The 15,939-nt window shown below is 54.9% G+C and overlaps 1 protein-coding gene across 3 annotated transcripts in view; it reads right to left on the reverse strand.

Annotated features, from left to right (window-relative positions):
* Positions 1–15,939, reverse strand: part of POR (cytochrome p450 oxidoreductase) — a 70,149-nt gene that overhangs the window by 595 nt on the left and 53,615 nt on the right. For all 3 annotated transcript variants that reach the window (XM_063646365.1, XM_055292798.1, XM_055292797.1), the window contains exons 3-15: positions 14,417–14,465; positions 6,724–6,852; positions 5,811–5,960; positions 5,128–5,252; positions 4,699–4,788; positions 3,979–4,077; positions 2,591–2,707; positions 2,371–2,489; positions 1,268–1,449; positions 1,020–1,169; positions 395–665; positions 176–321; positions 13–95 (exon numbers count right to left, since the gene is read on the reverse strand). In XM_063646365.1, coding sequence (XP_063502435.1) covers positions 13–95; positions 176–321; positions 395–665; positions 1,020–1,169; positions 1,268–1,449; positions 2,371–2,489; positions 2,591–2,707; positions 3,979–4,077; positions 4,699–4,788; positions 5,128–5,252; positions 5,811–5,960; positions 6,724–6,852; positions 14,417–14,465 — 1,710 coding nt within the window. The remainder of the gene's footprint in view (positions 1–12; positions 96–175; positions 322–394; positions 666–1,019; positions 1,170–1,267; positions 1,450–2,370; positions 2,490–2,590; positions 2,708–3,978; positions 4,078–4,698; positions 4,789–5,127; positions 5,253–5,810; positions 5,961–6,723; positions 6,853–14,416; positions 14,466–15,939) is intronic.

A 15,939-nucleotide genomic window follows, 5' to 3' on the forward strand; every position in this document is an offset into this window, starting at 1 on the left:
GATCCCACTCACCCACAGACGTAGATGTGGGCGCCACCTTCGATCAACTTCCACAGGTGCTCTCGGTCCCGCTTTAGCAGGTGCTGGACGTAGACCTGGGGCCAAGGGTGGTGCTGTGAGGGGGGACACTGTGGCTGTGGCCCTGCCAGCCTTCGTGGGTGCCCGCCCGTCTCACCTTGTGGGACTGCTCCCGGGAGAAGGCCACGTTGAGCTGGGTGAGCGCGCCGTCGCTGTGGAACTGCGCCAGCTCTTCCCGGTACAGGTAGTCCTCATCCGAGCGGCGGCAGCCGTAGTACAGCAGCGTCTCCCCCACCTCCTTGCCTGCGTGGCAGGGGCCGGGGTGAGCGCAGGGCTCCCAGTCATCACCCCCTCTCCCCCGCGGGACCCCACTTACCCTGCTGTCGCAGCCAGGCCCGCTCCTGGATGAAGCCTATGAAGGGTGCCACCCCGGTGCCGGGGCCCACCATGATGACAGGCGTGGTGGCCTTGAAGGGCAGGCGGAACTGGGACTTGCGCACGAACATGGGCACCAGCGCACGGCCGCCGTTCTCCCCAGCAGGCTCCTTGGCCCGCAGCCAGTTGGTGGCCACGCCCTTGTTGATGCGGCCGGCCTTGGTCTCGTACTCCACAACCACCGCACAGATGTGCACAGAGTTGGGGTGGACCTGTGGGGAGGGCCGTGTGAGCTCCGCCGCCAAGCCGAGGCCCCTGCCCAGCCCCAGCCCCGAGTCCCGTTCTGCAGGCCAGCCCCACTCACCCAGGGCCTCTTCCAGCCCACCTGGCACCCAAACCTCAGAGGCCCCCTCCCCAGCGGCTCCCCGGACTGGCCCTGGGGACCGGGGCTGGACAGATGCTGAGAGTCTCACAAGCCAGCCCCACTGGGTCCGCAGCCTGGGGAGGCATTTGGAGCTGCGGCTCAGGGCTCGGATCTCGGAGCTCCTATGCCGCCTTGCACTCTGCCTGCTGTGAGCAGGGCTGGGCCTCCAGCGTGTGGCTGGCAGGGCAGGGCCGGCCCTCACCTTGGAGGATGAGGCGATGGAGTAGTAGCGGGCCTGCAGGCGCGGCAGCAGCTCACACAGGTGGTCGATGGGGGGACGCAGGGACGGGCAGTCCTGCAGGATGGCCAGGATGTGCCTCCGGGCCTCCACCACCCAGCTCAGGTACAGCTCCTAGGAGACATGGGGGTGAGATGCAGCTGACTGGGGCCCACGGAGCTCGGAAAACGACAGGGTGACGGGGCGGAGGTCGCAGGGCCGAGGGGGCACACCTTGCCCTCGCCGGAGGAGGAGGCCATCTTGCGCAGCAGCTCCTGCTCCGAGGGCTCTGAGGCGTACTGCGCCAGCTCGTAAAGCACGTTGGTGCGCGGCGGGTTGGTGATGTCCAGGTAGTAGGTGAGGGCCGTGCGGTAGGACGTGGGGCACGGGAATGGGTGCTTCTTGTTGGACTCCTCTGCGGGAAAGACACAGGCAGGACTTGGGGTAGGCGGCCGCCTCTTGGGGATGGGTGGCTGCCACGGGAGGGGGTGACACCTTGGGCTGGCTCTGCGGCAACAGGTGACCCAGCTGGTGCTGGAAACAAGGCCTGCGTTCTCTGATGCCTCCCTGGCCCTGGGGCTAAGTCTGGGGCCTCCAGCCAGACAGTAAGTCCTCATCAGAAGCAGGACCCTACTAGGGGAGGTGCGGGGGAGCCCCTGCACACTAACGCACCTGCTGTGCTTTCACCGCACACAACATGGTCTGACACAGCCCCGCCCAGGCTTCCCTCACAGGCAGGTTGTGGAACCCGATAGTAAGGGCAGCCCTGGCGTGGCTGCTGAGGACCAGCAAGCAGGGGTGGGGCGAGGTGGGCTCGGCCCAGGTCGGTGACCAGTGGGGTCCGGGGGCTTCACAGCAGGAGGCTCAGGCTGGGCAGCCCCACCTGGCCAAGGCAGCCCCGCGCAATGGCTACTGCCACTCGGCACCACTGAGCACCCTTGGGGGCCTGGGAGGGCTGCTGACTCCTGACTTCAGTGAGGAGGTGGGGGCAGCCCCAGGCCCACGGAGGTGGGTCATGGAGCCAGGCCCTCCTTCCCAGCAGGACACAGTGGCCGTGGGGGAGCCAGGGCTGCCTCTGCCTCCAGGCCTCAGCACCTCACTCCCTTAAAGGACTATGACAGTGACGGGGTAGGGGGAACCCTGACAGAGAGGGCCAGACCCCTACGGTCACTCCGCCTCCCGTTTGCTTGGGATCCTGTAACCGTGGAGTCTCGGTGCAAGGGCCTGCTAGGCACCGGGGCTTCAGGCCTAAGCAGAAGCTCAACCCAGGGCCTTCCTACAGGCCCAATCCCCCAGCTGCCCGAGCCTGGCAGGGCGCCCTGACTGTGGCACTCACCATCCAGGTTGTTCAGGGACATGACGACGTCCAGGTCGGCACCTAGGATTTTGCCCAGCTGGTTGACGAGAGCAGAGTCGTTGGCTGGGTACACAGCCACGTGGTCCCCAGATTCATACCTGGAGGGAGATGTGAGGCTCGGGAGGGGCAGAAGGCTGGCCCTGCCCCGGGTCAGCAGGCCCAGAGTGAGGGTTCAGGGGGTGACGGCGGCAGCTGGTACCTGATTTTGGAGTTCGAGATGTCCAATTCCAGGTGCATGAGGTGGCGCTCGCTTCCCTGGTTCAGCTTCCGGTTGGTGGTGACTGCAGCCAGGAATGGATTCTTGGCATCAAAGGGGCTGGGTGGGGAGGAGAGAAGCACAGTGAGCGGCCAGTGCTTTGATCTGAGTCTCCATCTCCAAGGACCCTTCTGGTTGCACAAAGCACAGGGCATCTTAGAGATCTCCATGAGGAAATCTCACCGGTTACCTCAAGGGCTCTCCCAGCCCGGTCCAATGCAGTTCTCTTTTTTTTTGAGACGGAGTTTTGCTCTGCCACCCAGGCTGGAGTGCAGCGGCGTGATCTCGGCTCACTGCAACCTCTGCCTCCCAGGTTCAAGCAATTCTCCTGCCTCAGCCTCCTGAGCAGCTGGAATTACAGGCGTGCGCCACCATGCCTGGCTAATTTTTATATTTTTACTAGAGACGGGGTTTCACCATGTTGGCGAGGCTGGTCTTGAACTCCTGACCTCAGATGATTCACCCACCTCGGCCTCCCAAAGTGCTGAGATTACAGCTGTGAGCCACCTCACCCAGCCCCAATGCAGTTCTCTCTATAGTCCCACCACGTGGGCAGAGCTGGGTCATCAGTGTCTGTTTACAGATGTGGAAACTGAGGCTGGCCCCTAAAAGAACTGTGAGGCCCAAGCTGACGGCGCCACAGGCTGGAAGGTGGCTGGTCCCCAAATGAGGAGCACAGCTCCCCGACCCCCACATGTCCTGGACTACACCGTGGGCAAGAGAGAAGCGTGCACTCCGGAAAGCCACTGACATACAGGGCTTCTCGCTCCAGCCAGGCTGGGGCAGGCCTACAGAAAGCAGGGCAGCTGGTCTTGGATGCAGTGGCACGAGGACTTCCCTGGGTGGCTCGGGCAGGAATCTGGGCAGCAACCAGGGGCCATCAAGGGCAGAGAGAGGAACGCCAGGTTTCTCCCCCAAGTCTATCTATGGAGACAGATTCTAAGAAAATGGGCCCTTCTGCCAGAGAGGATCCTAGCCACAGAGGCCAATGCGCTGTCCTTGTCGAGAAGTGGGACGTGCCCTGCTGCCCTGGGCAGTGCAGAGTAAGGTGGCTAAGTGAGCTCAGTACAAACTGGGCCAGTGCCAGTCTCCCGGGGCCGGGCCTGGACAGGCACCGTGTCGGGGCATGGAGCAGCTGCCTGGCTCTTGAGTAGTTCCCCTCTCTGCTCTGGGCCTCATGCCCTCCCTGGGCAGGGACACTCACGCCCACTCGCAGCATGGGGTCTGGTGAGAAGGGCCCTGCGGGGATACAGGGATACACGGCAGACTGAGACTGGGGTGCACCAGTGGCCGTAGAACTGTCTGCCCCAAGCCACACTCCCTCCACTCACGGCTTCTGGTTCTCGTAGCTCTTCAGCCGGCCCATCTCCCCCACGTACACCTTGGCCGTGTCTATGTCAGTGTGGACCACAAGCTCATACTGGCGAATGCTAGAAAGGGGAGACCAAGGGTGAGGCCGGGAAGCGGCAGGGGTCAGTCCCAAGAGGGAGGGGTTGGACTACAGGGGAGACCATGCATGGCCTTTGGGGCGAGGGCCCAGGTACATACAACGAGGCAGGGGAGCCCCTGCTGCAGATGTGCAAGGAGGGCAGGCGAGGGAGCAAGGAGGGAGGCGGCGCGGAGCTGCCGGGGGCCAGACGCCCAGAAGCCGGGGCCAGGGCTGGGCAGGCTTCTGGGAGATTCTGGGAGAAGGTAAGGAAAGCCCAGGCAGCACCCAGGGGCCATCAAGGGCACAGAGAGGAACGTTATGTTTTTGGCCAAGTCTGTGGAGGCAGATTTTAAGGAAATAAGCCCTGTTGCCAAAGTTGAACCTAGCCACAGAGCCCGACGCGCCGTCCTTGTCGAGAGGCGGGATGCACCCTGCTGCCCCAGGGCAGTGCAGGGCAAGGTGGCAGAGTGAGTCCTTGGCTGGGACCAAGGTCCCTCCTCGACCCTATGATGGAGTGTCTTCTAACCTCACTGCGACCTACTGCCAGCCCTCGTTCCAGGGTGGCTGCCCTCAGCACAGGACCCGCCCAGGCCACCCACCGCACCTGCGGGCACCCGCTCACCTGGACTCCTCGCCAGTGGCTTCCACCCCAAAGTGCTCGCACACGGCCGGCCAGAACTGCTCCCGCCAGGTGATGAAGTCCTCCTCCAGGCTGGGCCGAGGAGAGGGGAAGCGGCTCAGGGGAGGCTGATATGGCAACAGCACCTGGTGCCAGGCATGCCCTGACCCCACCCCATCCCCAAAGCTCAGGACTGTGCACCCTGGGGCACCCAGTGACATAAACCCAGAGCATCGGGAAGGCTCCAGGGAGTTGGGCAAGCCAAAAAGCAAAACTGGCAGGGGCAGGGCAGAGGCAGGAGAGCCCCTTCCCTCTGTGTTGGAGGTGCGTGTTGCTGAGTCTCAGCTGACACAATGGTGTGCGCGCCCCTCACGTTCCACGGCCCCTGCCTAAGCCTGCGGCACTGATCATGGTGACAGGGTGGGCACTCACTTCCCATCGTCGTCGCCCAACCCCAGCTCAAAGATGCGCTGGGCGCCAAGCTGCTCCAGCCGCTTGTCCACGTACTTGCCCATGGCATTGAAGTGCTCGTAGGTCTTGTTCCCAAGACCAAACACCTGTGTGGACACAGGGGCCGCTCTGAGGCCTGGCCCTCGACCTGACCAGTGGGAGGTGCTGTGGGAGCGGGGTGGGAGGCCCCACAGCGCTGGCTGAGCTGCTGGCAACACCTGCAGGCCTCTGTCCCACCAGGCACCTTGCACTGCGAGAACACTGGGCCACTGAAGAGGCTTCATCTGGGTGACCTGCAGCCCACAGCCTGCCCCGTCCACCGCCAGCCTCAACCCACGGGGAAGCGGGGGCAGCCCACCCTCCCCACCGGGCTGGGGCTCCAGCTCTCCTAGGCCAGGCAGGTCTCAGTCGTCCGGCCAGACCTTTCTTGCCTTTAGTCTCCAGCACCCAATGACTCCTGGAGCCGACTGGGGCTGGGGACAGGGAGGAGACGTTCTTGTAGTGCTGGGGTCCAGGGCAGAGGAGAGGGTCTCACAAGCGGCCTGCCCTGGCTGCTGAGGACGGGGTAGGGGTCTGGAGGGCTGCCTTTCAGACACAAGGATCTGGAGTCCCCAGGGAGGCACCACAGGCCACCAGGAGCCCATAGCAGTCTTTGGGTGACTCACCGCGAACTTGACCCCAGAGAGATCCACGTCCGTCTCCTGGAGCCAGTCATAGAAGTCCTGGGCATTGTCGGTGGGGTCCCCCTCGCCGTAGGTGGCCATGCAGAAAACCACCAGGGCGTTGTCGATCTCCGGCAGGCTGCTCAGGTCGGCCTGCAGAGACAGGGACAGGACCGTGCCCTGGCCGTGACTGAGCCTGTTCAAGGTTCAACCCGCACCAGACGGGGAAGGCCAGGTCCTGCCTAGGGTGGCGCCAGGCCAGGGATGTCCAAGTGTCGTGGGATCAGAGAGAAGGAACAACACAGAGGGGCTGGGGCATGGGCATTTGTGCCAGGTGGGCAGGACAAGGCCACCTGTGTTAGGCTGGAGCGGAGAGGATGTGTTTCTAGTGGAAAGTGAAGCTTGGCACAAAAGAGCCACCAGAATGCAGCCTCCTGTGCTGATGCAGGTGTGGGGCCACCCTGGGAACCTCATCATTCCAGGGCTCCCAGGCACCGAAGGGCCCCGGTGCACACTGATATCTAACTAAACTGTTCATCAACTGGAAATGAAGCCTGGAGATGGCTGTGGGGTGGTGCCTGTCACCAAGACCCCGGAGGAGGGGGGAGTGGAGCAGCTGGGGAGGGTGGGTTTGGTTTGAGAGATGTGGCGGCTGCAAGGAAGGCAGCCGGTGCTCAGGGGAGGGCCAGTCCTGGGGAAAGAACGCCTGGCACGTGGCTGCAACTGCAGGAATTGGCCCTTCCTTCAGTCAGCCCGGGCAAGGATGGCAATGACCCTCACGGGTAGGCAACTTCCGAGGACGTCTTCCCAGGACCCCACTCCCTGCCATCCTCCCCCTGCTGAGGGGCGCCCTACAGACCTGCTCCCCGTCCTGCCCACTGCCTCCATCTGGGGCCAGCACGTGGTGGCAGCTTACCAAGTCATACTCCTCAGGGTCCGCTGACATGCCTCGCATCCCATAGCGGTGGGCGTCCTTGGACAGGCGGTTGGCAAACTCCTCTGCAGTCCCCGTCTGGGAGCCGTAGAACACGATGATGTTCCTCCCCTAAGGAAGGCAGACACAGGGTTGGTGAGGGCCACAGACCTCAGCCACAGCTCTAGTGGACACCCACTGGGCAGGCCCGGCAGGTGGGGGCCCTCCAAGCTACTCCCTTTCCTTCCTGGCTTTGAGTCCCTTCTAAGTTCCTCTGGGACTCGCTTCTCACTGTCACAGCCACTGTGGCAAAGGAGGGCAAAGGTCACCAAGGCAATCTCTCACACGCAGCTGCTCAAGATCCCACTTCTGACATTTTCATGATACAGGAAAAAACAGTTAAAAAAAGTAACCAATGTATAGCCCTTATCCGTGGGGGAATGGTTCCAGGACCTCCCATAGATACTTAAATCCAAGGATGCCGCTGGGCGCAGTGGCTCACACCTGTAATCCCAGCACTTTGGAAGGCCGAGGCGGGCGGATCACCTGAGGTCAGGAGTTCAAGACCAACCTGACCAACACGGTGAAACTCCATCTCTACTAAAAATACAAAAATTAGCCGGGCATGGTGGCGTGCACCTGTAATCCCAGTTACTAGGGAGGCTGAGGCAGGAGAACAGCTGGAACCCAGGAGGTGGAGGTTGCAGTGAACTGAGATCGCCCCACTGCACTCCAGCCTGGGTGACAGAGCAAGACTCCACCTCCAGCAGCTCACGCCTATGATCCTAGCACTTTGGGAGGCTGAGGTGGGCGGATTACCTGAGGTCGAGAGTTCAAGACCAGCCTGACCAATATGGAGAAAACCCCGTCTCTACTGAAAATACAAAATTAGCTGGGCGTGGTGGCGCATGCCTGTAATCCCAGCTACTTGGGAGGCTGAGGCAGGAGAATCGCTTGGACCCAGGAGGCAGAGGTTGTGGTAAGCTGAGATTGTGCCATTGCACTCCAGCCTGGGCAACAAGAGCAAAATCTCAAAAAAAAAAAAAAAAATCCAAGGATGCTCAAGTCCCTGCTATAAAATGATGTGGTATTTGCGTGTAACCTACACACATCCTCCTACATACTTTAAATCATCTCTAGATTACTTATTAATATAATACCTAATGTAAATTCTCTGTAAATAGTTGCTATGCTGTATTGTTTAGGGAACAGTAACATGACAGTATATGTTCAGGACAGACACAACCATCCATTTTTTCTCCAAATATTTTCAATCTGCAGTTGAATTCATGAACTCAGAACTCATGGATATGCAGGGCTGGCTGTACAATCCAATTGTGTTATATAATAATAGATACATATATCAAAACATACATATGTATTTTCTTTCTATACCCACAGGCACAAAGAAAACAGACTGGCAAGAAATATACCAAGAGTCCCTAAATGGGGAGTTCTGGATGTGTTTTGCTGGTTAATTATAATACATATTCATTATAAAATTTTAGACAACAGGGAAAGCTCCTAGGGGCTGGCTCACATACTCCTCAGTCTACCCTCCTCCTCCAGCAGCTGTTGAAAAGCCTGAAATCCTGTTCCCCAGAGCCCCTTGGGGCTGGAGTTACAGTCAATTCGGTTCAGCCGATTGGATGTGCTTTGCAAGATCTGAAGGGTGGAAGGGAGGCAAAGGCTTCCTGGCCCCTCATGCACATGTGAGGTTCTCTGCAGTGCCTGGTCTTCAGTGCCCTGAGGCATTTTTCTTTTTTCTTTTCTTTTTTTTATTTTTGTGTGTGAGACAGAGTCTCGCTCTGACGCCCAGGTTGGAGTGTAATGGCACGATTTCAGCTCACTGCAACCTCTGCCTCCCGGGTTCAAGCAATTCTCATGCCTCAGCCACCTGAGTAGCTGGGATTACAGGCGCCCACCACTATGCTCGGCTAATTTTTTTGAATTTTTAGTAGAGACTGGGTTTCACCATGTTGGCCAGGCTGGTCTCCAACTTCTGACTTCAGGTGATCCGCCCACCTCGGCCTCCCCAAGTGCTGGGGTTACAGGCGTGAGCCGCTGTGCCCGGCCACCCGAGGTATTTCTAATAGTTTTGGTAGCCAGACTGCAAGTTCCTAGTCCTGGCTTATGTGATGTTCAGAGGCAGCTGTAGAGGTAGCTTCTTATCCTGGGTCATAGCTACACGCGGTGTGTCCTGAACTCAACAGTTTCAGGCTGGATTCGAACAGAGCAGCTACCTTGCAGGTCACTTCTGTGATATCTTAGAGACCAACCTGAAACTTGCTCCTTCAGCCCCTCCAGTAACGTGGAAGCGCCCCCTTCCCTGTGTGAAATCCCTTCCAGATTAAAATGCCTAAAGCAGTCTCTCTAGCTTTCACACTGAATCCCACCTCATACAAAATAAAACTTATGGGGCCGGGTGCAGTGGCTCACTTCTGTAATCCTAGTACTTTGGGAGGCCAAGGTAGGAGGATAACTTGAGCCCAGGAGTTTGAGACCAGCCTGGGCAACATGGCAAAACCCCATCTCTACTAAAAATACAAAAAATTTATCTGGGTGTGGTGGTGCGTGCCTATGGTTCTAGCTACTTGGGAGGCTGAGGTGGGAGGATCACTTGGGCCTGGAAGGTTGAGGCTGCAGTGAGCTGTGATGGGGCCACTGCACTCCAGCCTGGGTGACAGGAGTGAGACTGAGTCTCAAAACAACCACCAAAAAAAACTTAGGGATTACAATAAATGTTCTTATACTTTTTAAAGTTCCTGAATTTTCTACAAATCTATGTTAAATCATTAAAAGTTTTTTTTTTTTTCTTGAGACAGAGTTTTGCTCTTGTCGCCTAGGCTGGAGTGCAGTGGTGCGATCTTGGCTCACTGCAAACTCCACCTCCCGGGTTCAAGCAATTTTCCTGCCTCAGCCTCCCGAATAGCTGGGATTACAGGTGCCCGTCACCATGCCTGGCTAATTTTTTGTATTTTTAGTAGAGACAGGGTTTCACCATGTTGGCCCAGCTGGTCTCAAAACTCCTGACCTCAGGTGATCCGCCCGCCTCAGCCTCCCAAAGTGCTAGGGTTACAGACATGAGCCACTGCACCCGGCCAAAAGGATTTTTTTTTTTTTTTAGATGGAATCTTGCTCTGTTGGCCAGGCTGGAGTGCAGTGGTGCAATCTCGGCTCAATGCAATCTCCGCCTCCCGGGTTCAGGTGATTCTCCCGCATCAGCCTCCCAAGTAACCTGGGACTACAGGCGCGTGCCACCATGCCCAGCTAATTTTTTTTTTTTCTGTGACAGCGTCTCACTCTGTTGCCCCGGCTAGAGTACAGTGGCATGATCTCGGCTCACTGCAACCTCTGCCTCCCAGGTTCAAGCAATTCTCCTGCCTCAGCCTCCTGAGTAGCTGGGACTACAGGCACGCGCCACCACACCCGGCTAATTTTTGTATTTATAGTAGAGATGGGGTTTCACCATATTGGCCAGGCTGGTCTCGAACTCCTGACCTTGTGATCTGCCCACCTCAGCCTCCCAAAGTGCTGCGATTACAAGCGTGCGCCACCGCGCCCGGCTTAATTTGTATTTTTAGTAGAGACAGGGTTTTTCCCCAAAAGGATATTTTAAAATAGTCACTGTAAAAATACTTAATAGAAGAGAAAGTGCTCATGATTATCAGGTTAAGAGAACAAAAGATGACCTAAGATAGCAACTAAATATTTACAGGAGCATCAAAATATATAAAATACCTAGAAATAAACTTTATGAGATGTGTCAGAAGCTACCGAACGACACACAAAGGACTCACGCCAATGGAAAGGCACCCCGATCATGGACAGGGAGTCTCAACCCACAGAAATGGCAGCTCTATTTATGTCACTAGAGAAATGTAGCATGACGTAATAGAAATCTGAACCAGCTGGGTGCAGTGGCTCACACCTGTCATCCCAGTACCCTGGGAGGCCACAGCAGGAGGACCGCTTAAGCCCAGGAGTCTGAGAACAGCCTGGGCAACAGAGTGAGACCCAGTCTCTACCAATAACAAACAAACAAAAAATCTGAACAGCTCTTTTTTCCTCAACAAATTGATCCTAAAAGTCATGGAAAAATAGTAAGAATCCATCATACATTGAAATATTATTTGGCAATAAAAAGGAAGTACTAACATATGCTATAGTGTGGGTGAACCTTGAACACACTGTGCCCAGTGAAAAGAACCCAGAGACCCAGCTATTATTATTATTATTTGACACAGGGTGTAGCTCTGTTGCCCAGGCTTGAGTACAGTGGTCACTGCAATCTGTGCCTCCCAAGCTCAAGCTATGCTCCCACTGCAGCCTCTCAGGTAGCAGGGACGATAGGCGTGCACCACTGTGTCCTGCTAATTTTTCTATTTTTTGTGGAGATGGGGTTTGAGACCCAGGCTGGTCTCAAACTCCTGGGCTCAAGCGATCTGCCCACCTCGGCCTCGCAAAGTGTTGGGATTATAGGCGTGAGCCACTGCACCCAGCCCAGGAATTAAGTATATGATAAAGGTGGCATTTCAAATCAGTGGGGGAAAGATGGACTCTACTACATGGTGTTTAGACAGCTATGTAAAATGTAGAGTTGGATTCATACCTCACATCTTACATGAGGATAAATTCCCAATACATCAGATTTTAAATTTTGAATATGAAAAACAAAACCCTAAAAGTACTAGAAAAAAATATACAGGAATATCTTTATCTCTTTAGCATGGGGAAGACCTTCAAATTATGACTCTAAGTCCAGAAGTCACAAAAAGAATCATATAGTTGACTATGTAACTTTTACACAGCAAAACAAATAAAAATGCGATAAGCTAAGTTGAAAGAGAAACTTTTTTTTAAGAGATGGACTCTCACTAAAAGACAAACTATTTAACGGGCAAGATATTGTCAACTTAAATCACAGACAAGGCCGGGCGCGGTGGCTCACGCTTGTAATCCCAGCACTTTGGGAGGCGGAGGCGGGCGAATCACGAGGTCAGGAGATCGAGACCACGGTGAAACCCCGTCTCTACTAAAAATACAAAAAAATTAGCCGGGCGTGGTGGCGGGCGCCTGTAGTCCCAGCTACTTGGAGAGGCTGAGGCAGGAGAATGGCGTGAACCCGGGAGGCGGAGCTTGCAGTGAGCCGAGATGGTGCCACTGCACTCCAGCCTGGGCGACAGAGCAAGACTCTGTCTCAGAAAAAAAAAACAAAAAAAAAACTTACAGACAAGAGAGTCATCTCCCTAATAATTTCAAAGAAAAAGATCAATCCCAACAGAAAAGCAGGCAAAAGATATGAAGAGAGAAACTATTAAAAAAAGAAAAAAGAGGCTGGGTGCGGTGGTTCAGGCCTGTAATTCCAGCACTTTGGGAGGCCAAGTTGGGTGGATGACCTGAGGTCAGGAGTTCGAGACCAGCCTGGCCAACATGGCAAAACTGTCTCTACCGAAAATACAAAAGTTAGCCAGGCATGGTAGCACGCACCTGTAATCCCAGCTACTCAGGAGAATGAGGCAGGAGAATTGCTTGAATCCAGGAGGTGGAGATTGCAGTGAGCTGAGATCACACCACTGCACTCCAGCCTGGGCAACAAAGCGAGACTCTGTCTCAAAAAAAAAAAAAAAGAAAGAAAGAAAAAGAAACGAAGCCATCTAGATCTAGATGGGTGACAATCTACTGAATCTCATTCATAAAAATGTAAATTACAACTATACTGAGGTTTTTTTTTAAACCTAGAAAACTGACAAAAATCTAAACTTTAATAACAAACTGTTGGCAAGGCTGTGGGGAACAGTTTTCTCACACGTCGCTATTCTTGAGCGCATGCCACGGTGTGACTCCTACGGGGACAATTTGTAGCTTCTATCATGATTGCAAACACATCTACCTTCCGATCCAGCAATTCCACTTCTGGGACTGCTTTGTTTTTGAAATGTGCAAACCAAGCTACATATTCACAGCGACATTGTTGGTAAGAGCCAAAGAGTAGAAACAGCCCCAGTGCCCATCTTTAACAGGACAGGGTTAAATGTATTACAGTGAATCCAGAAGGCCATATAATGGAATCATGGTACAGCTAAGATGATGGCAGTATCTTCATATTGATATGGAAGGATCTTTGAGACACATTAAGTTGTTTTGTGTTCTTTTTTTTTTTTTAAAGCAAGGTCGGCCGGGCGCAGTGGCTCACGCCTGTAATCCCAGCACTTTGGGAGGCCGAGGCAGATGGATCACGAGGTCAGCAGTTTGAGACCAGCCTGACCAACATGGTGAAACCCCGTCTCTACTAAAAATACAAAAATTAGCCAGGTACGGTGGCAGGTGTCTGTAACCTCAGCTACTCCAGAGGCTGATGCGGGAGAATCACTTGAACCCAGGAGGTGAAGGTTGCAGTGAGCCAAGACTGCGCCACTGCACTCCAGCCTGGGCGACAGAGCGAGACTCTGTCTCAAAAAAAAAAAAAAAAAAAAAAGGCAAGGTCTGGAATAGTGCACGTAGTATGCCACGTTTTGTGTTTTAAGAAAAGTGTAGGCCAGATGCAATGGCTCACGCCTATAGTCCCGCACTTTGGGAGGCGGAGGCAGAAGGATTGCTTGAGACCAGGAGTTCAAGACCAGCCTGGGCAACATAGCGAGAACCTGTTCCTATGAAGAATAAATTTAAAAATTAGCCAGGCATGGTGGTGTGCGCCTGTAGTCCCAGCTACTTGGGAGGCTGTGGTAGGAGGATTGCTTGAGTCCAGGAGTTTGAGGCTGCAGTGAGCTATGATGGCGCCACTGCACGCCAGCCTGGGCAATACAGTGAGACCCTGTCTCTAAGATAAAATAAAGGTTTTTTTAAATTAAAAATAAGAGTCTCTGTTTGTTTTACTTGCTCATACAGGAACTCTAGAAGGATCCATAAATAATAAGAACAGTGGGGATGAGTGGGTGGCAGAGGGGAGCTTTCCACTGAATAGTGGCTGTTTTTCTTTTAACCATGTAAATGTAGTACTGATGTCTAAAATTCAATACTTAAATTGGCTGGGTGCGGTGGCTCAGGCCTGTAATCCCAGCACTTTGGGAGGCTGAGGCAGGTGGATCACCTGAGGTCAGGAGTTCAAGATCAGTCTGGCCAACATGGTGAAATCCCATCTCTACTAAAAATACAAAAATTAGCTGGGTGTGGTGGCACGCACCTGTAATCCCAGCTACTCGGGAGGCTGAGGCATGAGAATGGCTTGAACCTGGGAGGTGGAGCTTGCAGTGAGCCGAGATTGCGCCACTGCACTCCAGCCTGGGTGACAGAGCGAGATTCCGTCTCAAAAAAAAAAAAAAAAAAAAGTACCAAAAACAAAGTAGAGATAAAATGGCAGTGGTGCCATGACCGCAGCTCTGTGAGATTTACCTCTGCTCCTGGACAGGCCAGGGCCAGACGGGAGAAGCTTCATGAGTTAAAAGGGAGGGTCTGTTCTTAGACTTTGGTTTGTTCAAAAAGTAAAGATTGAAGGAAACAAACTGTCCCGGCAACAGCAGAGCTGCTTCAGGGCTTTGGTTAGGCAAGAATGACTCCGAAGCGAGCTGGGCTGCGTTCCCTCTCCTGGCCCCCGGGACATCCTCTGTGCGGTGACGCCAAACGTCTGCTAGACTTGCTTACATGCCCACCAGGACCGAGGCTTCCTGAGAAGAGTAAAGACATGCAGGAAACTCACCGTTTTCTTCATCTTTTCCACAAAGCTGCTCTCTCTGACAGAGGAGGTCCTGCAAGACAAAGGTGTGCAATGAGCGTGGGAGGCAGGTGTCATGGGACACAGGTGTCATGGGACATGGGTGTCCTTGGATGCAGGTTTCACAGGATGCTGTGGCAGCACAGGGAGGGGACATTCCAGCTTTGTCCCGTGCCACTCCCCAGGGACTAAGCCAGCAGCTGGCCTCTAGTCCAACACCAGGGCTCCCAGGCCTCCCGCACCAGCTCACCCTTCCCATTTCCCCTACAGTAAAGCCTCTTGCGACACCAGTGCTTTGCAAAGCCAAGACCTCTCCTGCACCCAGATACATATGGGTTTGTTTCCCTCAAGGAAGAGCCAAGGTTTCTACTTCCCTCTTCCTCCCCACCCACAGCCCAGGTCCCCACGGCCTGACCTCGCCTCCACCTTCCACCTCTTCACCTCTTCCATCTCCAGCCCCTGCCTCAAACATCTGCCACTGACCTACTCTGCTCTTCAACAGCTCCCACGACCCACGGGATCTGGGCACACGAGTCCCCTCAGAGTCTGTCTCCAGCGTCACCTGCCTCTCCTCCACAAACCATGCTTGATGCACTGATTCACACCCCCTCCCTGCATGGTGGCCTCAGAATCCTGTGCACGCCATTGCTTCTACCCAGAGCCTTCCTGCCACACTCCCCTCACCTGGCTGAGCCCCGCTCTGCCCTCAAGGTCCTGCACAAGGGTCAGCTCCTCTGGGATTCAAACACCCCCTTCGCTTCCCCTGCACTGGGGCCACATTTCATTTTTCCCTTCTCTGCGTTCCTGGGACTACAGCCCTGACCTCGGTCTGTCCCCTCCAGAGGGCAGCCTGGTGCCCGCCAGCCTCAGGATCAGGCTGGGGTGACACAATCCTCTGTCCACTTCTGGCCTTCTGCCCCCGCCCTGCCCCTCACCCCGCCCCATTTTCCGTTCTTCTGTTTCCTTCTGACCCTTGCCCCAAGCCTGCAGGGCCAGAGGAACAAGCCCAGTGCCCCTTGCCCAGGACTTTCGAGCTGAATGAGGTGAAAAACCCTGGCCGAATACAGCAAGGTGGGAAACACCTTCCTCTGGGTGGCGGATATTTGAAATATGGCCATTCTGAATCAAGTGATAAACCTGAAGACAAAAATACATTTTTGTACTTAAAATGACATTTTTGATCGGGCATAGTGGCTCATGCATGTAATTCCAGCACTTTGGGAGGTCGAGGCGGGAGGATCACTCGAGTCAGGAGTTTGAGCCCAGCCTGGCCAACATGGCAAAACCCCATCTCTACTAAAAATACAAAAATTAGCCGGGTGTGGTGACGCGCACCTGTAATCCCACCTACTCGGGAGGCTGAGGCAGGAGAATCACTTGAACCAGGGAGGCAGAAGTTGCAGTGAGCCGAGATCGTGCCACTGTACTCCAGCCTGGGCAACAGAGTGAGAATCTGTCTCAAAAACTAAACTAAACTAAACTAAACTAACGCCATTAAAGGAAGGAAA

The sequence above is a fragment of the Symphalangus syndactylus genome, chromosome 9 (assembly GCF_028878055.3).
Source record: "Symphalangus syndactylus isolate Jambi chromosome 9, NHGRI_mSymSyn1-v2.1_pri, whole genome shotgun sequence".
NCBI lineage: Eukaryota > Metazoa > Chordata > Mammalia > Primates > Hylobatidae > Symphalangus > Symphalangus syndactylus.